This window comes from Carettochelys insculpta, chromosome 5, assembly GCF_033958435.1.
Source record: "Carettochelys insculpta isolate YL-2023 chromosome 5, ASM3395843v1, whole genome shotgun sequence".
Classification (NCBI taxonomy): Eukaryota; Metazoa; Chordata; order Testudines; family Carettochelyidae; genus Carettochelys; species Carettochelys insculpta.
This window is the reverse complement of record NC_134141.1, coordinates 109,519,314-109,544,297: the sequence shown is the minus strand read 5'-3', so window position 1 is coordinate 109,544,297 and position 24,984 is coordinate 109,519,314. Positions and strand designations below refer to the sequence as shown.

Here is a 24,984-nt window from a genome sequence, read left to right as displayed (position 1 = left end):
ATTCTGAATTCCCTCCTTTCATGTCTGACATACCATACCTCTAATCTGGGGCACTGATCCATGTGCATAGGGGGCTGTTTTACATGTTGCTCCAATAGTTTAATGTATGTTTAGTAAATTCTAATTTTTCAGAAAAGTTCCTAATTACCATTTAGATGTGTTTTTCATGATTTAAGCATAGGCATGGGAATTTCTGTCTTCTGCAGGCTTTGTATAAGGAAGTTATTAGAATGGCAAAAAAAAATGCAAGAAAATAGGAAGAATTCTTCCAATTTTTCCCCTCGCAAATGCACCAATTAAGAGGCTAAAATTAATGTGCTTGAACATGTAGCTTGTGCCTCCACTAGCCCTTTTACCACTACAACCTTAAAGGCATAAAAAACCAAAAAACACCACACTCAAATTTACCTCTTTGACTGATTATATTCCCATTGAGTCAATGGGCACTGGATTTTTTTAATCCTCTTAATTAAGTTCCTGGTAGTTGAAATTACTATACATATTTGTGGTGAAACTCATGACATAATTTACTGAACACTTGATTCCTTCTCTCTAAGTACTAAATTCTGAATGCCCTGAAGACAATGTCAAGGCACTTGATAACTTCAATAGAGATGAATATTTTGCCATACTCTATCTAGACATATGTTTTGAGTTTCAATTTGGATTGATGTGTGTGCTACGTAACAGTTAGTTCCTCACTGGCTATTGTTATGGGAGTAGTAATTATAATTTTTATGGCACTGCTTTATGGAAGTATCATCTCTGACGACAAGCATTACAGAAGTCAGTCAGTATATCAGGTTTGAACAGAACAGTCACACATTTCCACCGAAAACTGTATGTGGTGGGAAATAGCAAGTTCTAAAAATCCTGGGTGACAATGGAATTTTGTCATTGACCCCAACAGGGCCAGGAACTCACAACAGTAAATTATCTCCATGTATTTTAACATCTGCATCCAACATTATTATAATTTCTGGGATTTCTAATTCAGCATGATCTCCAGAGCCTTTCTTTAGCCTGGCTATTGTTCAGATCACCACAATTCAATTTCCTTTTTACATTGTATTCCCCTTACACTGTGGTTTTATATTGTTCAAAGCCTGTCTTCTGCAACTGCATTAGGTGCACTGGCGTGTCTGTCTGGGAATACTGTTTGGGGAGAGATTTCTATTTATAATGGCTCTTTTCAGATGCTGCAGTATATTTGTAGCTGTTATGCTTTCAGCTCTGCCAGAGTATTTCTCCTTTCTGCTGCAGCGTAAGGCTTTCCCTGCCACTAGGGAGAGTAAATGTGTCTTCCCATGCATTTCTGAAAGACCCTTGAAACCCTTCCATAAATCAGTACAAGTTGGTTTTGGTTTTTAGCATATTGTGGATAATGTATTTTTATGTCAAGATAACGAGGCAGAGCTTTGACTTTTAATTCTTGGGCCTGAGCACCTATAGCTGTCATTAAAGTTAATGTGAGTGTTCAGGGCTCAGCACCATTAAGAATCAAATCCATTATACTCATTTTGAACTCAGCAGTTCTCACCTTCCAAATTTATTTTGCTTTACACAGCAATGCTAACTAGCCAGAAATACAGCTTTACCCTTATTCCAAATAGACTCTCTCCTAATGACATATGGTGTTGAGGACTGAATCACTGACAGTGATTATTTAAAAAAAAACAGTAATAGCACTAATAAAACATGTTTCTTTGTAAAGCTACTTACCCCAGTACTCAAGCTGCAATAATTTTTCCTTTGTTCCCCACTCTGAGAAACAATGAAATATATCATGAAGCAGTTTTCAGCTTTGTTCTACTCTGACCAGGCAACACCTTGTGCATGGGCACACACAATCCTGCTGTGTCCCCACATGCAGGCATATGCTTGCTCAGACATTTTTGTGGGTCACATAGATAGCTACCCACCCACATGCACAGAGAAGAGAGAGGAAGGCTATTATTCATATTGAGAGCAAGTCAACCATGTTCCAGTAATAAAACACCCCAGAAACAAGCCTTCAATACAGGTTGGATACCAACTGGTTTTTAATTGAAATGTGCACCCGCTGTTTCCTGATCTTCCTTTACATTATTTCACCCTTCCCTACCCCATAAGTCACATGATCTAGTCTCAAACTCTTGTCCTTTGAGAACAATAGGAATGACACCTTTAGTGCTTTCGTCTTACTTTATGGCCTCCTGATCTCTTGCCCTTTGGAGTTCAAATGTCACATCAGGCAGCAGGCAGGCAGTTTTTGATGTAACCTCTGAACTCCAAAGGATAGAAGACCATGCTGCTCAAGGAGCCAGTCCATCTCAGTACGGTCACATGAAGAATGCTGCTTGATCAGACAGTAGATGCAAATTAAGTAACATTTTTCTGGCACTTTCTGCCAAATCCAGATTTGGAGGGGAAAAAAAAATAGATTCAAAATGCATTCCAAATTTAGACCTCAAAGTGTTTAAAGTGAGAGAGGAGGGTTTGCAAATGTGGTAACGGAAGAGCTTCAAAGTCATGAATTATAAATAAGTCACTTATGTGTTGTCCGATGGATTTATAAATCAGTTTTTTGTTTGTTTGCTTAAGGGCTGGTTGAATTTGTAAGCTGCTGGCTGTGGTGTAACTTGCTTTTTGGCCATAAGAACTCCTTATGAATCTCAAGCAAAAAGCAGTCAAGTAGCACTTTAAAGACCAGCAAAATAGTTTATTAGGTGAGCTTTCGTGGGACAGACCCACTTCTTCAGACCATAGCCAGACCAGAACAGACTCTATATTTAAGGCACAGAGAACCAAAAACAGTAAGCAAGGAGGACAAATCAGAAAAAGATAATCAAGGTGAGCAAATCAGAGAGTGGAGGGGTGTGGGGGTGGGGGAGTCAAGAATTAGATTAAGCCAAGTATGCAGACGAGCCCCTGTGTCCGGACAGACTTCTAACTCCCTTAGACAAAGGGTTAATGGGCACAAAACAGACATCAAAACACTCCAGATCCACAAACCAGTTAGTCAACATTTTAACGGAGTGGACAATTCTGTCAATGACTTAAAAGCGTGCGTGTTACTGAAAAAAAATTTTCGCACCGCTATTCAAAGGGAAACAGCCGAGCTGTCTTTTATATTCAAATTTGGCACATTAACACGTGGTTTGAACCGGGATGGGAACTTTCTGAGTCACTACAGGGGCTCATCTGCATACTGGGCTCAATCTAGTGCTTGACCCCCCCACTCCACTCTCTGATTTGCTCACCTTGATCATTTTTTTTCTGATTTGTCCTCCTTGCTTACTGTTTTTGGTTCTCTGTGCCTTAAATATGGAGTCTGTTCTGGTCTGGCTATGGTCTGAAGAAGTGGGTCTGTCCCACGAAAGCTCACCTAATAAACTATTTTGCTGGTCTTTAAAGTGCTACTTGACTGCTTTTTGTTTTGATAGTATATAGGCTAGCATGGCTCCCTCTCTGTTACTTACAAATCCAGTGTGAATGGTGGAGAAGTGTTAACAGGTGATGTACAATGTAAACATTAATGTCACAGCACTGGCATAAACAGGAAAAGTGATATGCTGAAAAATAGATGGGATCTCTGGGTCTGTGCAGATTCTCTCTAGATAGACTGTTCATTACATGGCTCGCACATGCTACACAGCAAAGGTCTAATTAGAGTATCAAAGGTCAGACTAAATAATGAATGCTCGGTGTCATTTTAAAAAATTGGCATAAAAAGGACAGTGAGCAGGTTCCGAGGGCTTATACTCCCTTTGCCCTGCTTTGCAGGAGCAATTTTCTGGGACACGGGTAGTAGCCGGGGAGGGCAAATACTGGAGCCTAGCTCATGTCAGCAGGATTATTCTCGATACCTGAAAGGAAAGGTTACTGTATTCTTTGTCCTCATTGAGGCACTAGGCTCTGGTACCTGGGAGGGCAGTTGCGTATCCAAAGGAGTCTTGCAACCCAACTGCTGCCATCAGTAGTTTTTCCTTACTTCTTGCCAGCATTGACTTTCTCCCAGTGAGCACACTGACCTTCTGGGATACCGTTCTAAGGGATATAACATAAACTCTTCTATAGCCAGCATTCTATTATCCAGATTTCTCAAATAACTGGCATTTTAACCATAATTAAATGTTAGCTTTGTTTTCTATAAGTACAGTATAGTGAAAGTAAATGTAATTAAATACAGCAAATGCAGTCTAAGTTTACAGTGTACAGTACTACTGTTGTTGGTAAATAAAGTACCCTGCATACTTTTTTGTTAATATCTAATCTTGTTTTTCTTTAGCGTTATGCATTTCTAGGTGTACCTCCCTATTACCCAGAATATTTGAATATATGCCAACCTCCTGGTCCCAGGGCTGCCGGATATGAAAGAGTTTACTGAATATCTTCTCACCATGGCCTACTTCCTACTTAAGCAGACAATGGCACCTGTCTATTTGAGCCCACCCACTCTGTGATAATAAGGTTACCTGTAATAGGCAGAAGTTATGATCGCCCAGTAGAGGTGTCACCATCTTTAAAAGTGCCCTGTGGTTCAAGCCTCTTGCAATACCAAGTCACATCAGGGATTTTTAAAGATGCTCATGTAACAAAGTTATAGCATTTTGGGAAGTTTCCAATTAAATGACATACATACATGTTTTAAGCCAGCATGCAGATTAATTAAAAAGCCAATGGAAAGCTCCTCAGTTTGGCTCTGTACTAAGAGGGAACATGGAGCCAAGAAGCACAAAGTCAAATTCTCTCTTGTTATCTGCCCTGTGGCACACTAGGTGTGGAAAGCTGGCAGACAATACGTTCAGAGATGCCTTTGGCACAACTAGGGCCCTGTGCTGACCCCATTTTATTAACCTTCAGTCTCTGGGGCTTGGGCAGTGCAAGGCTTTGGCAGGGCCTGAACTTTATGGAGATGCACACACATCTCGTAGAGCTGGAAGGGACCTCAGGAGGTCATTAAGTCCAGTTCCCCTGCCCTCTTGGCAGGACTGAGCACCATCCCCCTGCCTTTTTTTTTTAAAGTAATCTATTTGTCCCAGATCCCTAACTGGCCCCCTCTCAAAGCTTGAGCTCACAACCCTAGGTTTAGCCAGCCAATGCTCAAACCCCTGAGCTATAACTTTCAACTTGCAGAGGGGCTCCTCTGCTTCCTACATGGCGTCATAGGAAGCAATAGGACAGACGCAGCCTGACAAAGGCTAATTTACACTCATGTTCAGATTATTGGAGGCATAAAAGTCATTTAAAGCAACTCAAATATACCACGTTGCTCCGAGTATAAAATCAAGGGGACTATTTCAAGGCCAATACTGCCCATTTCTCTGAGTCTCAAAGGCCGTGTCTACACTAGCCCCAAACTTTGAAATGGCCATGCAAATGGCCATTTCAAAAAGTTTACTAATGAAGAGCTGAAATACATATTCAGCGCTTCATTAGCATGCGGGCGGCCGCGGCACTTCGAAATTGACGCGCCTCGCCGCCGCGCGGCTCATCCCCACGGGGCTCCTTTTCGAAAGGACCCCAGATACTTCGAAGTCCCCTTATTCCCATGAGGGAATGTCATTATTCCCATGAGGGAATAAGGGGACTTCGAAGTAGCCGGGGTCCTTTCAAAAAGGAGCCCCGTCAGGACGAGCCGCGCGGCGGCGAGGCGCGTCAATTTCGAAGTGCCGCGGCCGCCCGCATGCTAATGAAGCGCTGAATATGTATTTCAGCGCTTCATTAGTAAACTTTTTGAAATGGCCATTTGCATGGCCATTTTGAAGTTTGGGGCTAGTGTAGACACGGGCAAAACGAGAAAGTGGCACATAAATTACCTTGTGCTTCCTGACCAATGTATGGAAAGAATAATGAACCATTTTCTTTCCAGTTTTAGAAAAAAAATACTGATATAAGTTCTTTCTTCAAATTCCTAAGAGGTTATTACAAACTGTGTGAAAATGGGTTTGATGACACCTGCCACTAACAGGAAATTCAAAGCTATCTACTTTCAAACAAATACAAACCTGCTGTGCTCCCTCCAGCAACACATCATTCTAAGGGACCAGCACCATAATCTGGCAGAAACCCAAGGCACGGGTTTAACTATATACCCAATAGCTGGCTCATATGCTTGAAATTAAGCACATGCTTCAGCACTTTGTTGAATTAGGGCTTATAGCAAATAGCCGAGGGGACATTCTGTTTGCTCTCCCCATGCAGAGAGCTGCTGGGCAAATTCTATTATCCATGTAATCCATGGGGGTCCAGAATTTTGCCCACAGTCATCGAGGACATGAAAGGTCCTCCATTTCACCCATCCCCCTGTTGGTGTGGAACTGTTTCCTACATTAAGTTCGCCAGTGCTTTGTTCAGGTTGGTTTTAAAAGGTCTCAGGAGATGGGGCTTCCATTTTTAAAAACCATATTCCTTGGATCTTAGCCTACTGAAAAAGTCAGTGTCTTCTAAAGGTGGAAATGCCCTTGAAACTGAGCTGCTAAAGAAAAAGCCCACTGCCACCCTTTTGAACTCTCCCTCCCCCCATCCAGCCATGCCATTCCTCACACATGCACACACACAGAAGAGATTAGTAATGAGAGCTCACTAATGGATTGGCTTAAGTATAGAACAACATCCCATCACTGTTCTAGAAAATAATCAATCAAGCACTTAATTTTAAACATAAAAAGTAAGCTGCCTAGAGACTGTTAATAGATAACCAAATAAATTAACAGTTGTAGGTAGGATTTGAAACCAGGTCAAATCCATTTCTCACCATTTTTTGAGATTACTGTTACAAATGGTGTCTTTGGACTTATGCTAAACTTCACACCTTCTCATAATGGGAAATACACTTACGGGGATCGTGTGTAAATTTTACATCGACTTTCATATATTGATTGGTAACTTGGCTTCAGATCAAACATTCAGTGAGGTCATGGAAAATGTTAGAGGTGGGAGCAGAGACAAAGGGGAACCCATCTACAAGTAAGAAAGAGAAAATACTCATCAATAAGAGAACAGACCACTTGTCTCCCTACCTAGAAAGTGACAAGAGAAAGTGCTGCAAGTAATCTGTGGCTTTGTTTGTTTTTCCTTATCTAAAAGTCTTGTTGTTCAATTGTTTTAGCCACCACATCCTGTGATAAGATTGTCAGAGTTGCCAACAACCCAATGGAAGTAAGTGAAACCTATAGGGGCTCACATTTCTGAAATCTTACTGAAAGATACAGAGGGATAAACTTCTACCCTAACTGAATTAACATCTTTGACTGTTGGGATTGTTAATTTACCAAACATGTGGTGACACTTGCATATATAAGAGAATCCACTATTCAACCACTGGAATGAAAAAAAAGTGCATCTAAACTGATCAGTAAACTTCAATGTTGATATACACAGCATACAGGACACCATGCTACCCCACAGGAATAACACACCATCATTTTCACTGAACAGCAAGTGCACCTACCGTAAGTTCAACGTTACGGCACGTGCACTTTCTTTTCATCGTGCACAGAAAGAGAAGGCACCACAGAGAATTCTGTACATTGGTGTAATGGGTGGGGGGCACTCGCTCACCTCATGCAAGTGCCCCCATTCAGTCAAGTGCATCTGCACTGCACTCAGTGTTTTTACTACTTTGGCTACTCAGCCCTCTCTCTGATGGAGTCACAGTTCAGGTGCCAAACAAACCCCTGCCAGGTACCCACATAATAGGGGCCCATCTGGGTGCCCACTGCTGAAGTCTCTCATGTCAGGGAGAGTGGGGTCTCCAGGGCTTCCCCTCCTGAAGACAGCATTTGGGTTGTTGTTGCAGGGCCCTTCTAGCTCCAGCCCTCTGGCTAGGTCTCTAGACTCCCAGGACACCAATGTTGAGGCAACCTCCCAGTTGCTACAGGGGTGTGCAGGGGAAGAGTCCCACCCTCAACTCCAGATCCCAGTCCAGCTACATGCCAAATCCAACTTAACAGCTGCTAATTCCCTGGGCCATTCCCCTGTGGGCCTGCAAAGTCCTCGCCCCTTCCTCAGGACTCCATGACCCTCCATTAGAGTCCTTGCCCTTCTCCAGGTTCTATCTGCATTTGGTCAGCTTCCCACATGGAGCTCTTCAAGGTAGGTGTTTCCGTAGTGAAATCTCCAACCACAATGAACTGGATCTGATGTTGCAGCTTCTTTTAATAGGCCTTCCTAGTCCTGATTGGCCGCTTTTCCCAGCCACTGCTCTGGCATCCTTAGAGGCCTCTTCCATGGTCTTAGGATTGGATCAAGGCCTCACACCTCCAGCAGGGGGCACAGGGTCCAGTCCACTCCATCACAACTGGTCTGACAAAAATGTTCCTTTACATATTAAGACAGACATCTCAATTATTTCTTTCAAAAAAAAATTTAATGTTGCCTCTATCTCAATGGCCATTGGTACACTGGACTATACAAATAATTGATTTCACACTAAATGGAAATTCCTATTCAATCTAATATCCATATGTTGCATTTCAAACAAATCTTGGAACATGTAACATAATAAGAAATAAAAGGAACTATTATCTCTTTCACATCTTTCAGTTCATGCTAAGTTCCAACATTTTGGGTGGGACAGAGGGGGACGTTAAAAGGAGCCTTTGAATACCTTCAATGAAATCCTTGCCCCACTGAACTCAATAGCAAATTGGTCATTGACTTTAGCGGAGCCAGGGTTTTTTCCTTTATGAATTAGAGAAAAAGGCCACATTCGACTGTGGAAGTAGGGTCCCCCTATTGGAAGCTATCACTTATTTAAGTAGGTAATTAAGAAGACTGTATTCAACCACAAGTAAGACAAAATTTCAGCATCCAGACAGACAACAAAACTACCATGACAGCAATCTAGTCACAAGCCAGTTCTTCCCAAATTGCAAATGTTTGTAATTCCTGTTTTGTTCCTCAGGACACCAAGGGTTCTATTTCCCCGCCTCTCCCTCTAGCTACGTTTACACTAGCCAAAAACTTCGAAATAGCCATGCAAATGGCCATTTCGAAGTTTACTAATGAAGTGCTGAAATACATATTCAGCGACTCACTAGCATGCAGGCAGCCGCGGCACTTCAAAATTGATGCCGCTCGTCCACACCGGGCTCCTTTTCGAAAGGACACTGGCAACATCGAAATCTCCTTATTCCTATGAGCAGATGGGAATAAGGGGACTTCGAAGCAGCCGGGGTCCTTTTGAAAAGGAGCCCCGTCTAGACGAGCTGCGTCAATTTCAAAGTGCCGCGGCCGCCCACATGCTAATGAGGTGCTGAATATGTATTTCAGCGCTTCATTAGTAAACTTCAAAATGGCCATTTGCATGCCCATTTCGAAGTTTTTGGCTAGTGTAGACACGGCCTCTGGGTTTTTAAGTGATACTTTGGCGTATGATTATGGAGCTTTCATTAAAGAAATAGGTGTTACACAGCCAAACCTGGGCACATCACTTACAAATATTTACCTCAGTCCTCTTCTCAATAGTTATTTTGAGCAACGTCTTCAAAATGAATTGTGATTTGATAAATGGAGAACCACTTATGACCACCATCAAGCTAGATTATTGTCCAAGGACCTGAGCCTGCTCAACTCCCATCCAATTCGTCCACAGCAGAGAAGCTCAGAATCTGGTAAGGCTGGGTTCTGAGTTAGTAGCAGCAAAGCCTTAAACCTTCCCTCTGCTGCCGCTGAATGCATACAAACGTAATTGGTAAGAGAAGATTTTAACTTCCCCACTACAACAATTACAAAAGATGGAGACTGTTTGAGTATTAAACGGTCAAGGCAAACAGAAAGTTCCCAGGAAACTCTTGGTTATTGCACACATATATACGTCCGAGTATGTCCTTTTAGCATCAAATGACTTTGACTGTAATGGAATTCACTTTAGCATCAGTATCTCTGCTTTCACAATTTTTATTTTAAAATGCACGAAAAACAATTGGTTGCTATGAAAGCAATTAGTAATAACTGCTAATTAATTGTAATGGTATTTTATTATAATTTTGGTGCTGTGATGAAACCTGTCAGACAAAACAATGGGTGAAAGAGCAAGAGAGTGATAATGTACTCTCTATTAAGTAAAAAAAAAAAACACCAACACATTGAGACTGGATCAGTCTGCTAAAAGCTAGAAAATTAAATGATTTCTACACTCCAGGCTAATAGCAACAATAGCCTGAACAGTTTTGGTAATTAACCCACTTGTGGTTAGTGTACATAAAAACTGAATATCTTCTATTACTGGGAATAAATATAATGCCTCATAATTAATGCCAACTAAAATTCCCTCTACATTCTTCAGTACGAAAATAAAAAGCCGATCAATTTGTATATTACTATAGTGTTCACATAAAGTTAGTCTTCTGTTTCCAACTTTTGAGTATACTCCTCATTTTGCTGGTAACCATGCATATCAGAAGGCTGATTTATTACAGGTGTTTTAGAGGCATTCACAGGGACTTTTTGTAAATATGTTATATTCTGTTACCCCATAACAATGAGGACAACAGAAGTGGAATTGGAGACAAGAAGTCTTCTATGTAAGGGAAGTGTAAGGCTAAAAACGTATCCAAGGTATGCAGCAAGAATTGTGTTGATTCCCCAAACATGGCCACAGGCTTTCCCATGTTCGGGCTCAATTTTGCCCAATGAGGCAGGTGGATAACTCTCACTGATTCCATGAGGGAAATATTTGGCTTTTGGTGGCCTATTCACCCATCAGTGTGGTGGGGGATAAGGGAAAGGGATAAAAGGACAGAATGGAAATGTAATCACTACTGAGATTTAATTGTGAAGAGGAGTCATGAGACTACCAATGCCCTTTTGGGGCCTCAAAATAGGCAAGAGAATAGGACTGACTAGGACTGAAGGAATTAAGGGAAACTGGAGCTCCTGGAGAAAGACAAATTTAGCTTGATGGTACCTGGCCATCCCTCTTTCAGTCTCTTTGAGAAAGACCATACCATGCAGGGAAAAGGCCAGTGTAATAACACACACAGAGAAGGAGAAGACATCACATGAAGTTTGTCACAGTCTAGAGATGATACAAAACTATACACCAGACAGTGTGGATTGTGGAGCAGGATGCAGGGCAAGTGTTGAAAATCACGACACTAGTTAGGAGGTATTCTAAATTCATCTGGCTTCTGCAGGCACAAATCCAAGCACAACGCATCAGTGGCAGGGATCCAGCAGGAAAAGAAGATGCAGCAGCAGACAACAGAAGTGGTCTCCTTTCTGCTGAAGAACGGAGGCACTGTAAGAATCTTCACAAAAGTGGAGGATGTAGGTCTCCCTATCGGATGTACTGAACCAGCATCTCAGCACCAACCTCCTATGAAGCTTCAAGAGGAGTTTACATGTAGCCTTCTCCTTCATACATACACTGGGAAGATGAAACGGGTGGCAGTGGCAGCACCTTTTTGATCTCACAGGAACAGTATTAGGCACTGAGTGGGGGTGGGGGACTGGCTGAGGCAGGGAACATAATTTCCATCTCCCTATATCTCAGCCCATTGGCTGATAAACAATTATGTTAATATATGTCACCAGCATCCTAAATGCCAACTCTTCCAACATAAAATAGAACAAAACAATGTTTGATGGCAACAGAGGCCTATGTTATCGTCAAATACCCCCTCTGAGGAGGATTAGAAGCACAACCTGCATGCATCTCACAGTTATCTGGACACGTAAAATTGTCTAATAACCATAGCCACAACTCTGCCACATCTTATGATCAGTTGATTCATCAGTTCAAGAAACCTCTGCATGTTAGAAGCACTTGCAAAAAGCCTCCAGTATTCAGTGCTAATTACGCAGGCTAAACATTTGTATCCATGAAGCTGACAGCCGGACCAGTGCTTATAAAGGAGCTCTCCCACAGAATACTTTTAATGGATTCTTTTGGACCCAGAAAAAATGGCTCCTATATGAAGGAACTGGTAACCCAGACTCTCATAATTGCTTGCTGAACGTGCTTCAGGCCAAAACTGAGAAATGCTGTGTAGTGGCCAGCAACTGAGACATTCAAAGACAACATTAGTCTCCAAAACTAGTTCCCCCGTACTGAATGGCCATTGATCTATTTTATAAAACATCCACAACTTAAATATTTAGGACTAAACTCTACATTCTTGGTGCATTCAAATGTCCACTGAAAGCAGTGGAGAGTTAGGTGAGTCAGTAACTCAGGATCAAACCCTAAAGGTAGCCAAGGAAATGTAAGAGGGCAAAACTTCTGTTTCTGGGTTAGGGAATTTATACCCACAGCAGTTGTTAGGATCAGAGGAATCCTGCACCCCTCATCTGGCCCACCAATCACAATATAAAGGATTCCTAATATATCATTGGGGTTTTAACTGACAACATGAATTAAACTGGATCGATTGTGCCCATAGATATCCCACAAAAACCACAGTGTCCTGACGCAGTGGAAAACACAGAGCAAATCTATAAACCCTCAGAAGAGCCTGTTCAACTTTCTGAATTTGTTTTATCAAACAGAGAAAAGCCCTTTAAAGAGAAAAACATTTGGCTTAAAGGATAAGTCAAACCTTACAACCAGCTACAGTGTTTGCTACTGACATTACAAGGTTTGTAATATATCTAAAGCTCTATTTAAGTGGAGTGTGCTCCAAAAATATAACTCAGTCCTGGGTCATTTCTTCTGCTTCACGTTCTCCCCAGAGAAAGCTTTTCCTTCAGACAATGAGAAAATTTCAAGGAAATGTAAACAAATCTCCTACAAAGCCACTGTTCCAATGGAGCAAAGCCTGCCTGACTTTTGCAGAATCTTTCTTCTCCCAGGAAAAACAGAGTAATCTTCTATGCTTTAAAAAATATACATTTTTAAAAAAAAATCAGAATTCAAAACGCATTTGAAAATATATCTGTAAGAACGGATGACTGGTAATGGTGTGAGCAAACTGAACCAGTAGCATTAAAAAAAAATAGTACACTCTACCTGGAAGGCTGAAATGAATATATTCATGACATTAGTGCATATAAAGAACTTCCTGCAAAGAGCTTCAGGCGCCAATTTGTACCGAAGTTTTTTCAGTGCTTACTTTTGAGCCTGATGCTATGAAGTGCTCATTAAATCTAGGGGAACTGAGACTGCTCAGCACTTCACTGCATGTAGCTCTTCCTTCCTTCCTTTCCTTCCACCAACAGCTCTCAAATAAAAAACAAAAACAAAGAAAAACTTCAAATTCTCCTCTGTTATAAAACTGCAACCCCACTGGAGTAAGAGGAGTGTACCAGAATGCTAGAGGTTGGTTATTTGTGTGCAATTTCTCATGTTTGCATTGCTGCACCAGTAGGTGATTTCCCTGTAGGAATCAAGTGTGTTCCTCTATGCTGCTCGTCACAGCTGTTGATTAGTGAAGAAGGATTTTGCCTCCCTACAGACAGGATTTACACAAAGCGGACAGCGGAGGGTTAACTGCTTGGAGCAGATTTCATTCGACTGGATATGTGAATAGACCAAGTCTGCCAGTGCCTGAAAGACAGTATTAAAAAGCAGAAGCGAGTTAACCACTTGCAGAAAACATGCATGTTACCAACCTACAAGGTTACCAGACCAACAATCTGTCAGATAAAGGGATGTATCATGACACTAATTTTTACTATAACTTCCCCTTGTTTTCAATGCAGACCTTGATTTGTAAATTCACTGCCATAATACTGGCCTTAATAAGGAATGTTTCTGCTATTCTGGTAAATAGGTGACTGAAAATGACAAGAGAAAAACACTTTTCTTTGTCAATGCAAAGGTCACAATAAGTATCAATTTAAAAATCACAGTGACAAATTAAAATACTTTGTGAGCTATGAACTACAAAGAAGAGGGAATTATTTTTTAATAATCAAACTCAGAATATGAGAGGAAACAATCAATCTGTTAGAGCCTTCCAGAGGATTGATATGGTTTATTGTCTATTAAAGCTGTAGTAACAATAGGAATACCTTGGAGAACAATGGATTTCCATTAAGAGACTCTGCCCTTCTGATGTTTTCAACTCCACACTGAATCAAAAACAAGAGAGAAGACAAAAAGAAAAAGTACTGTTATGGAAAAAATATCCCAGTACCATCATCCTCCATTATTTTTTGCAGTACCTCATTTCTTTATCATTTCAAGGTTGCCCTGATATGACTGAATTAAATGTAGCAATATTTTTTGTTCAGCACAGTTAAAATGGCAGAGACAAAATTTTACTTCCAACCCCCTGTGTATTGACAATCACCCAAATAATTTTTCTTAAAGGAGTTAAAATGAAAGGGGTCAAATTCACTATTAGTTACACTGATAAAAATTCACAGTAACATCTCTGAAGCCAGTTAAGATCTACACCAGTGGAACAGCAGGATGTGACCCGAAACCCATACAAATATTTAAGAATAAGATTAGAGCTCAAAATAGAGGGAAAGACCTTTGAGAGCTGAACAGCCCAAGCAATGTTGAGAACTTAAGCAATGTTTACCTCATTTGCTAAAACTTGTGCATATTCAATATCCAGCTCATACAGAGTTTCAATGTGGTCACTGGTAAATGCTATTGGAACCAACAAAATGTTCTTCTGTCCCCTTTTACAGAGTCCTTCAATCGTTTCATTCGTCTGTGGACCCAGCCAGGGCATTGGGCCAACCTATAGGAAAATGGCAGGAAAAATATATACATATATATCTTTCTTCAAGCCAATTCTTTTCTACAAAAATTACCCTCTGCCATCCTTTAAGAGACTTAATTTATGAAAAATCAAATATATCTGTTTATCTTATTATTTTTAGCAGTATCTTCATCTCTCTCTCTGTTACTTTTTGATGAAGTGACACTGTGCTTCTGTTTAGGCTCCAAAACAATCTATCTTTCCAACAGGAAGAATCCAATAAGATGGCATGTACTTATAGTTATATTAAACAACACAGATCTTGAGTGGATGATTGGCTTTTACAAGGGCACTTCAAAAAAATACTAGAATTAAAATAAGTGTCCTTGGTTTTTCAATCCTTCCCTTCGCCCTCCCGCACCACAGTTACTGAGCAGGATTTATCAGCCTTTAATAATATTTTCCATTTTAAAGACCACCTAAGTCAACTGTGGCCCTTTAACATCCAAAAAGTAAAGCTGCTCAGCTAACAGGATACTTAACTTGCTGCTTCCTAGTTTTACAATAAAACAACTCTGCTCCCATAACTAAAACATTTGAGAAGTGTAAACTACTGACACTGTGTAATTCCAATGAGGCTAACATTTCTTAAAGTTCCTTCATTTCAGTAGGAGTTTACAAACATCACATGCAAAGAGACGTATAAATCAACCCATTCTGCATTACCGCCTTTTAAAAAACGAAGTCTATTTGGACTGCGCTCATGTCCTTAACAACGAATGTAATCGTATAAGATACCTTTTAGAAGGTCTCTAAGAAATATTTCAAGAGACTGCACCATAGTTCATTTGCTTCCCATTTCCAACTGCTAGCCAGAGAAAAATCCCCACCACCCACGGGTGAGCATATTAGAGATGCTGAGGAATCTCTGCTCTATCAGAGGTTTACTTGAAAGTGATGCATCAAGAACTTCTATAAGTGCCTACTGAATACATACAGAAGAGTATACCTGGGCACAAAGAAGGCCCACCTACTTCCAGGCAGTAGGAGAGATAGGAAGGGACTGTAATAGGTTGGGACAAAAGAGATTATCCTAATTTGATGACTAAGGGGCTGCAGGTGGCTTCTAATAACTTCCTTCTGATCACAGACCTTGGACTGCCACACGAGCCTATAGGGGTTGGAAAAGTTGAGCTTCTCCATGACTCTTTGGACAGTAGCTCCCACTTCTTGAGGGTACGGATCACCACGGTTCACAACCTGCAGCAGAGAAACACCAGCCTTTCATTCTTTGTGAATGTTATGTCTTTTCACATGCAAAGAGCACTGAAAAACTTTCAGTTTCAATAGCTCATTTTAAACAGAGGCAAGCAAACCAGCTCTCCACATGCAAGCACCGTGCATCTATCCCTGCAACAGCAGTGCCTCACACAATGGCAGATATCCACGCAGGTAACAGAAATATGAAGGTATGGGTCACAGAAACCAGCATAACAGGTACACATACCACAATGAATGTGACTGAATTATCTAGTAAAATAGTAGTAATTTAATAGAGTGATAAACTAAGTCTGACACGGAGTGGGCCTGTCTTAGCAACAGGACATTAACTCCTGCCCACCAGATTTCATGTGCATATTTTCAGCCACTAGCTGGGGTCACCAATGATTCCCTTTCAGTTACTTTCACATCAAATTTGACATTTTGCAAGCTGTCTTTGTTGCATGCATGTTATTGCCTCCCAACAAAGGATATCAAAGCATTTTACAAATATTTCACCCTTACAAAACCTCAATGGGGTTGCTATTTTACAGTTACAAGTTGAACCCTTTCTAGTCTGGCACACTCTGGTCTGGCATGATTTTAGTTAGCTAGATGTCCACTTATCATGGGTGTGGCCAGATGTCCCATGGTCCCATGAAGTTTGTTTACAGTCACCGGTCCTGGCTCTCAGTGTTCTGTGCTGTTATTTAGCTGTAGTTTACCCCTAAATTTCTTTTAAGAGTCCTGTAAGTGGAAGTGTTGGTAATGCTGCTAGACAATACTGACCTCTCATGGTTCAGCACATTCTCTGGTTCAGCACCAGCCAGGTTCCAAGGGTGCTGGACTGGAGAGGTTCGATTTATTTACTTTAATAATTAATAGATAATAAAACTGAGGCACAAACTGAGTAAGTGACTTGGGCAAGGTCACAAAGTGAGTCAGTAGCAGAACTAGAAACAAAGCCTAGGAGCCCTATTCCCCCAGAGAAAGCTCATTTTACTATTTATAGTCTCTTCAAATCAAGGGAGGCGTTTGTGCTAACATATTAAGAAAACCCCTCACCATGCCCAGTGTCCTAGCAGCATTGCTAGGCTCTATGGGACAGGCCACTCACAGTGCACTTAGCCTCAGTTTGTCCCTCTTGCCACTAAAGTCTGGGGGTGCAGCGGAAGCAGCAATACGTTGGAGAATGGAACGGGGGAGGAGACAAAGGTTCCTTGTCATTCAACATGACTCTTCTTGGCTGACTCAAGGAGCAGTGTTGATGGGCAGACTTGACTTTACCAGTAAAACAAAGGATGGGTAACCAGGAAGTCAGTGTGAGAAAAGGGCAGCAACTAAAGCAGCAAATAAGATGTGTGTCCTTAGAACTCTGAAAAGAGCAAGCAACAACTTTATAGACCCATAAGGGTAAAACGAGTGCAAGAGAAATGCACATGAATATCTGGAAGCTGGGAATCATAGGTTCTAGCCCCCTCTCTCAGCTGCTCACCTGATATATAGTCTTTGACAAATACTGCAACTTTTCTGTGACCCTTTTTTCCTTCTCAACTTCTGTCTGTCTTATTTATTTGGACTTTCTACTCTTCATGGGAGGAACTGTCTCTAACAACCTACTTGTATAGTGCTTGGCCTAATGGGGCCCAGATCTCTGATAGGGGGTGTAAGTGCTACCTTTGCGCAAACGAATAAATATTGCTGAAGTCCACATCTCACTCTGCCATTAACCACTAGGTGGCAGCATATTCCCAAGAATATGAAAAGTAACAGAGGGCGATAGCGGTGGAGAGAGAGCTGTGTTAGTCTATCCACTATCAAAACAAAAAAGCAGTCCAGTACCACGTTAAAGACTAACAAAGTAATTTATTAGGTGGTGAGCTTTCGTGGGACAGCTTCCTGGTCTGAAGAAGTGGGTCTGTCCCACGAGAGCTCACCACCTAATAAATTATTTTGTTAGTCTTTAAAGTGGTACTGGACTGCTTTTTTGTTCCCAAGAATATGAGTCATCCAGGATTGGGCAACAGCAAAAGGCATGGAGCAAAGATTACAGTTAATGTTTCTGAAACAGCTGGATACTGCATCTCCGTGTAGATTGGCAGTGGAATGACTTTCGGAACAGAAAACACAGTTTTGAATTATGTAAGTTGACTGTGACATATTCCATACGTTTTTTATTTGTAATAATAATACCTCGATGGATATTATTAAAAGGTGAACTGTGACACACACAATTTGGCTAAACTGTGACACGATGAACCATGAGTATTGAAAGAATTTTAAATGTGTACATATGGAACCAGACACGTTTACAAAAGAATTCATTATGAAATTATGCTTTGCTACATCACCCGATTGTTTCTCTTCATGCAAATGAAGATGGATCTTGTAGCTGCCACTTGTTTGGAACAATACTACTGCATTTTTTCCAAAATGATTAGAAACTGCTGTCCAGACAACTGTGTTAAAATCACACCCTCTGTTTGGTCTATTCCAAACATGCAGATTCTAGTCTCATTGCTGCAGGGGAAGTAATTCCACTTTGAAAGGTGAGAAAACATAAATAGGTTTTCTTCCCCATTATCATTATGTTGAAGGGAGGAGCAAAGAAGCAGGTTTTATTTCTGGGCTGGTCTAATCCTGGTGGTCTACAAACTGCAGGTTGCTCAAAACCCAGCTCTGCTGGAGCTACAACCCATCAGACCAATAACGTGACACCCTCCCTCCAGGCAACTAACATCATAACAACATCAGAAATGACTTCGTGTTACTTACAGACATTGGCAGTGAGTGAGCTGAGAAAAGAATGACAACATCTTTCCTTTTCTCAGGTGGAAACAGATCCAACTCTTTTTGTACGTGGTCTGCAAAGCACTGTTAGAGAAAGGCAAAAGTACACGGATCAATGACAAACGCTGCACCCATCTGCTGGAAATCGAGCTAACTAATTGTCTGGACCCTGGGCACCCTTTGCTTTACCTCACCATAAGAGCTTCTGACAACACAGCAGAAGTTATTTGGTTAGCGGCATGGCGGAGGGAGTTTGACCAATAGTATGTACAATAAAATGTTCAAAAACAATGAATTATGGTGTCAAATCAAAACCTACTGAAGTCTAGTGACATGCTTCCAAGGAGCTTTAGATCAGCTACTTGGATTTCACATACAGGACACAAGTGAATACAGCAAATTGAATTAACGTCTGCCCACAAGCCCCCAGTCAAGCCGCTCTCTCATTCAGAAGCCGCTGTGTAAAACATGTGCCATAAAGGATAACAAACTTGGGCTCTGTAGGACATCAGGTTTCACTGCTCAGCACCCCTCCTGACATTTAAATTTGTGGGCTGACAGAATGAGTTCCTTATCTGAGCTCAACTGATTGGACGGAAAATGGGGCGACAGATGACTTCAGTTAACCAGGACCTGGAAACCAAAGCCCTGCTTCCCCACATGGAAGGGTAGGGAATGATAGCGACCTTAGAGTCACCGCAGTGACTGAGATCAGAACTTAGCACTAGGTATGTGTGTCCAGGTGGCAGGGAAACATGCAGAAAGGAAAATAAGATGACTTAATTTGCATACTGTGCTACAAATAGAGGAACAAAAAGTTTACCATGACTGTCTGCTGCACCTTAGTAGACACATTGCAACAAACACCACCACAGATAGGATAAAAACATTACAAAAATTAAACTTTAATTTCTGTTCCAATGACATGATCAGGGGCTGAGCCAGCCCTTCACTTACAGACTCCCTTGGGCATGGAGAAATGCATGTTGGTTAGCTCAGAAAAGAGAGCTATATCTATGTGCCAGCTATCTAATGGAGAGTGGCATTTGGGAGATCATTTGATCAGGGAGCAGATTCCTAAACTCTGCTGAGACATCTTACTAAAAGAAGTGAATGGTCTGGGCAAGTGCCAAGAACTACCCGTCTCCCTCAGTCCCTTGCATTCTATTCCATCCGAGACCAGCATGAACATGCAAAAGTCAAAGGAAGAGGAGGAAGAAAAGCTCCCAAGTCAGCTTGTCATGCTCCCTCGGCACACGCTCTGTCTCTCTCCAGCAAAAGCAACCTGGAAAGGAAGCAGTAGAATGCAGCTGCTGCTAAGTGTTTCTGCGACAGCTACCACTGTGGCCAGCACTGCTCACCTCTCCGATGCCAGACAAGGGCGTTAGAACAATAATACAAAACCACAGTAGTGCTATTATTAAAAGCCCAGCACATGCACTCTACCTCGTTAAATTTAAAAAAGGGGCTCCACCTCCAATCAAGTACATTGCCATTTTCCTCCTCTCTCTCACTTCTTTTTGAAAGCGGTTCTAATTCTCCTCCCCTTGAAGTCAGGAAGAACCCTACCATGGACTTCAGTGGGAGGATAATCAAGCCACTTAGTCTGTGGATCTCAGTGTGAGATTACTAGCAGTGATTGTATGTAAGAAATGCAAGCTTCCACAGATGTATCCTGACCTAACATTGCCTCCAGTAACTTCAGAGCCAGCACACAGGAGACATAGTTTTCATGTTACAAAACGCGACATAAAACTGAAATATTCCTTTTGTTCTAAGGTTTTTAAAACAATTGAAGCATGGTGAAAAACGTCCATAGTTTGTTCACAGGCATCGGGAATTTCCAAAAGGAAAACCCAAGTTGGCACAGGCAATTGCTTTATTAGAATGGATCGCCCATCTAGCCATAACTGTCCAACCAAAATCCTTGAAGTGTTCCGGTTGCAGTCTGAAAAGTGATGTCACAAATGGCCTCAGGGGTTCCATGGTTGTCATTCAGGGTATGTCTACACAGAAGAAAAACAAACAAAAAGCTCACAGCAGCAAATCTCAGAGCCTGGGTCAGTTAACTTATTGGGCTCACTTGGCTTGTGCTGAAGAGCTAAAAATAGCAGTGTAGATGTTCAGGCTTCAGCTGGGGCCTGGACTCTGGAGACCCTCTCCAACACCAGTTCAGAGCCCTGCCTCCCACCCCAGCCTGAATGTCTCCACAGCTATTTTTATCTCTGCTGCAAGTGCTCAGGTCAGCTGACACAGGCCCTGAGACTCACAGCTGTATGGGTCTTCTCTTGCTGCACAAACATACCCTCAATAACTCCATGTCAAATCTGCTCAACTGACAAGCAAAAAGACATCTTTCTTCACAGCCACAATGGCTACCATACAAACTCCAGACCTGGATGAGGAGGGGATGTGTGGGCCACCTGTCAATGATACTCCACTTCATCTTTGGCTTCTCCCCCTTTTGATTATAGTAGCGATAAATGGCATTGAGGCTGCTTCCTGAAATACACAAAATCTGGAGATTAGCAGAAGCTGTAGCTATGCATTCATCAGAAGTGCCAGACAAAGAGTTCTACAACCAGCCATTTCAGCGTTTCTTAAACTTTTTGAGGCCATGGGACACCAAATAGCAACACTTTTTATGTGGAACACCTACAGCAATTTTCTTTAAAAAACAAACAAACAAAAAAACCGAACAGCAACATATACAGCAAAACAAAATTAAGTAATTTAATCAGCTATCATAGCAATTAGAAGTAACAGTGTATCTGGTTTTAACAACAAAAGATATACCAGCAGTCCAAATGCTCGCAGCACATCTGTGAGCTGTTTGTGTGTTCACAGAACACCAGTGTTCTGCAGAACACAGTTTAAGATACACTGGTTTTAAGGACTAGGTGTCAAATATACTGCAAATCAGAACTGAGAGCATAAGAATAGACAAAATACATATTCTGCAAAACTACTTTCCACTCACCAAGTAATCCTTAACTAAAGCAAAGATATTATTTTTCAAGAGTTGTTAAGACAGCCTTATGCTAACCAGCACTGTGTGCCACAGAAAACCCAAAAGAGCGTTATTCTCTATGGAGAGGATGGGATCCTGCTTTAGCTGAAGTGTACACAAAACATTAGCACCTGCCATGTGGCCAGAGGAGCGGGATGCAGAATATGCACTTCTAGAACATGCACACAGACCTGCCAGGCAGGTTTCTGATTTTGTTTGCACAGACAGTTCCGTTTCTGGCTCTGCCACTCACTGGTCTGACTTTGGGTGAGTGCCCTTCACTGTTTCAATTTCCCTACCTGTAAAATTAGTACAACCCCTCACAGGCATGTTGTGAGGCACAGAGGTCTAACAAAGCTTATGAATTTGAAAGTCCTTATTGTTGGAAAACAGGCTTCTCCTTACAACTGAGAAACCTATCAGAGGCCAACCAGGAAGCTGGTTTTGAGGAGGGTTGGCAGCATTTTCATTCACTTCCCACAAGTTCCCACTTGCTTTCATATACTTCTGTGCTTGGACTCTTAGCTCTCTGGATACCTTTGTCTGTCTGCTGGTTATCTTCCCCGACTGCACTTTCACAGGGACACTCACCTGTGGTAGAACAGCTGTATTGCGGATACTGGGTGAATGCAATAGCCCTTTCAACTCCATCTTTCTCCATCTCTTCAACTGCTTCTTCAGTTAAAGGATGGACATACCGAAATCCAATATAGTATTTGTGAGGCGCTGCCAGCAGAAGCACAGAAAAAGAAACAGCAGCTGATCAGTATATCTGCAAATGCTCTTATTTTAAATCCTCTTCTGACCAACTGCAGCCTGGTCTCTGCAGCAATATACTCCCCACCAAGAGCCAAAATGACAATCACGAAGCTGAAAATCTCTGCCTCGCTTGCTATGTTAGGCTGTGGAGAAATAATTATATACTTTACACGTAGACACTTACCATGATCTACGTATCAGTTTTTTTGAAAATATTATATATTTTAAGTGCTGAAGATCCTCGTGCTCCAAGTAGCAGCGTTCAGCTGTAAAATAATCCCCTCTCCCTCAATCATGCAGATAATGTAAATGTATTTTTACAGGCCAGCAAGAGAAGTACAATGGCATGTTACATTCTGACAGAAGTGCTCTACCAAGAAGGCATGTTCAATTAAAAGGAAATGATCGACCTTGCTAATGCCAGATGTGACCAGTGTCACTTTAAAAGACAAGAATCCTAAAACAGCTCACTTTCTGAGAGCGGTGAGCTCAGTGGGAGCAGCGTTCTTGTATTCCAAACGACTGGGTTAAGGGATGTGCATACTCTGGCTAAACATACCAAACAGCTTAAGGCAGATCATACAAGCACATCAATGGAGGAATCTATTACATAAGAACGGCTGTACTAGATCACACCAATATCCCATGTAGTCCAATATGCTGTCTTCTGAACACTGATCAGGGCCTGGTGCCTCAAAGGGATGGAAGGGCATTTTATCAAGTGATCCATCTTTGCCATCCAGTCCCAGTGGCTGGCTGTCATTTCCAGTGCTCTGCTGTAAGACTCACTATCGACAGACTCTGGATATGAAATACATTGTAAAAAAATGCCAGGACCAGCATCTGATGAAGTGAGTCTGTGCTCACAAAAGCTCATGGTCAAAACTTTTCTGTTAGTCTATAAGGTGCCACAGGACCCTTCGTTGCTATTGTAAAAATACACACTTCCAACTACAAATGAAAAGCTAGCAATTCTTTACATTTCTTACAAGGTGTTATTTTCTTAAGGCTCCCCACTTGTTGCTGGAAGAACAAAAAGAGTCAAGCATCAGAGCACGTGTTACTTATATTGTAAGCTCTTAGGGACAGGGACCAATTTTTTGGCTGGTGTATGTACAGTGCCTACAGTGAGTACTAAGGTCTTGGGATTCCTCAGTGCTACCGCAATATAAATACTTACTGAAAATATATATATGAGTGTGCACATCTCTGCCCTCACTGACTATCATCAAAGCATACAGTAAAAATAATACAACCAGTTCCCATGATCCCCACTGTGTCATTCCCTGGGTTAACACAATGCTGTCCTCCCCATAGTTAATTAAGTCCTTTCTTTATGCATTTAACAAGTTAGTGAGGTTTGGTCCTGAGCTGCTTCTCCTAGCTGAGCACCGCTGCTTCTGGGGAGAACTGAGGACAACTAAAGCTACTCACCAAAACCTGGGTACATTTAAAGACCTACAACTGCTTTCTTCAAAAACCTATTAGTAATAATTTCAGAACTAGATTGCTGGTGACCCAGAACCTCTAAAGCGGAGACTATAGGTGATTTTCAATCATCCACATTTTGCCTTCTAGAACAGACTATATGCTAATATTTTAAAGATGAAAGCTGGAGAAGAGAAAAATGCAAAATCTTGTCCTCTGACCATCAGATCATAACTCTGTGTTCCCCATCTGGTAACCAAACCCAGAACAATTGAAATCAAAATAACACTGCAAGGGTGCTACTGACTCACACTCCTCATAAGAAAGTCTTAGATCTGTCTAAAAAATAGTGGAAGTTTTAACAGACCAGACAGACTGTAACACACATAAGGCAGTCCACTTATACAGGTTGAACCTCTCTAATCCGGTACTCTCCTATCTGGCAACATCTGTAATCTGCATGATTTTAGTTAGATGAATGACCACTTATCATGGGTGTAGCCAAGTTTCCTGGGATCCCATAAATTTGTTGACAACCATTAGACCTGGCTCTCAGTGTTCTGTGCTGTTATTTAGCTGTAATTTACTCCTAAATGTCTTCTAAGAGCCCAGAAAGCAGTGGAAGTCTTGATAATGCTGCTGGACAATACTGACCTCCTGTGGTCCAGCAAATACTCTTGTTCGGCACTGGTTAGATCCTGAGGGCCCAGATTACAGAGGTTCAACCTGTATTCGTTGGGATTATCTGCATACGCAAAATTACTCCTGTGCTTACATGTTTGAGTGTTACATCTTAAGGAAGTAACAGGCACTGAGAATGGTAAAGACTTACATTTTGAAAGTGTCTAGTGATTCTGGGTTGCTACAATCTTTTTTGTGTGTGCCAAATGTGAAATGCCTTAAAAGGGGCTGAAGCACCTACCCTCTGAAAATCAGCCCCCGAAAAGGTACCATCCAAAGATTTTAAGGTGTTTCAATTTTTGTCACCCAAAATTGCTATTTAGATTAGAAAATGTAGGTTGTCAGAACACCCCAAAATACTTTTACTGCTTTTTGAAACTGCTTTCTTATGCCATAATGTACGTGTACAAACATCAGGAAGACTCAAATTAGGGTAAAGTCTTGAGTATACTTACACATTTCGCCACTTTA

The 24,984-nt window shown here is 41.5% G+C and overlaps 1 protein-coding gene across 4 annotated transcripts in view; it reads right to left on the bottom strand.

The window, feature by feature from the left end:
* Positions 1-3,904: 3,904 nt before the first annotated feature.
* Positions 3,905-24,984, bottom strand: part of FECH (ferrochelatase) — a 41,989-nt gene continuing 20,909 nt past the window's right edge. For 3 of the 4 annotated variants that reach the window (XM_074995748.1, XM_074995750.1, XM_074995751.1), the window contains exons 5-11: positions 22,237-22,371; positions 21,031-21,137; positions 18,621-18,719; positions 15,738-15,845; positions 14,460-14,624; positions 13,942-14,001; positions 9,274-13,474 (exon numbers count right to left, since the gene is read on the bottom strand). In XM_074995748.1, the coding sequence (XP_074851849.1) occupies positions 13,340-13,474; positions 13,942-14,001; positions 14,460-14,624; positions 15,738-15,845; positions 18,621-18,719; positions 21,031-21,137; positions 22,237-22,371 (809 nt within the window). In that variant the 3' untranslated portion in view covers positions 9,274-13,339. Of the gene's footprint in view, positions 4,030-6,822; positions 6,946-9,273; positions 13,475-13,941; positions 14,002-14,459; positions 14,625-15,737; positions 15,846-18,620; positions 18,720-21,030; positions 21,138-22,236; positions 22,372-24,984 lie in introns of those variants that run through there. The other variant, XM_074995749.1, reaches the window with a different exon arrangement.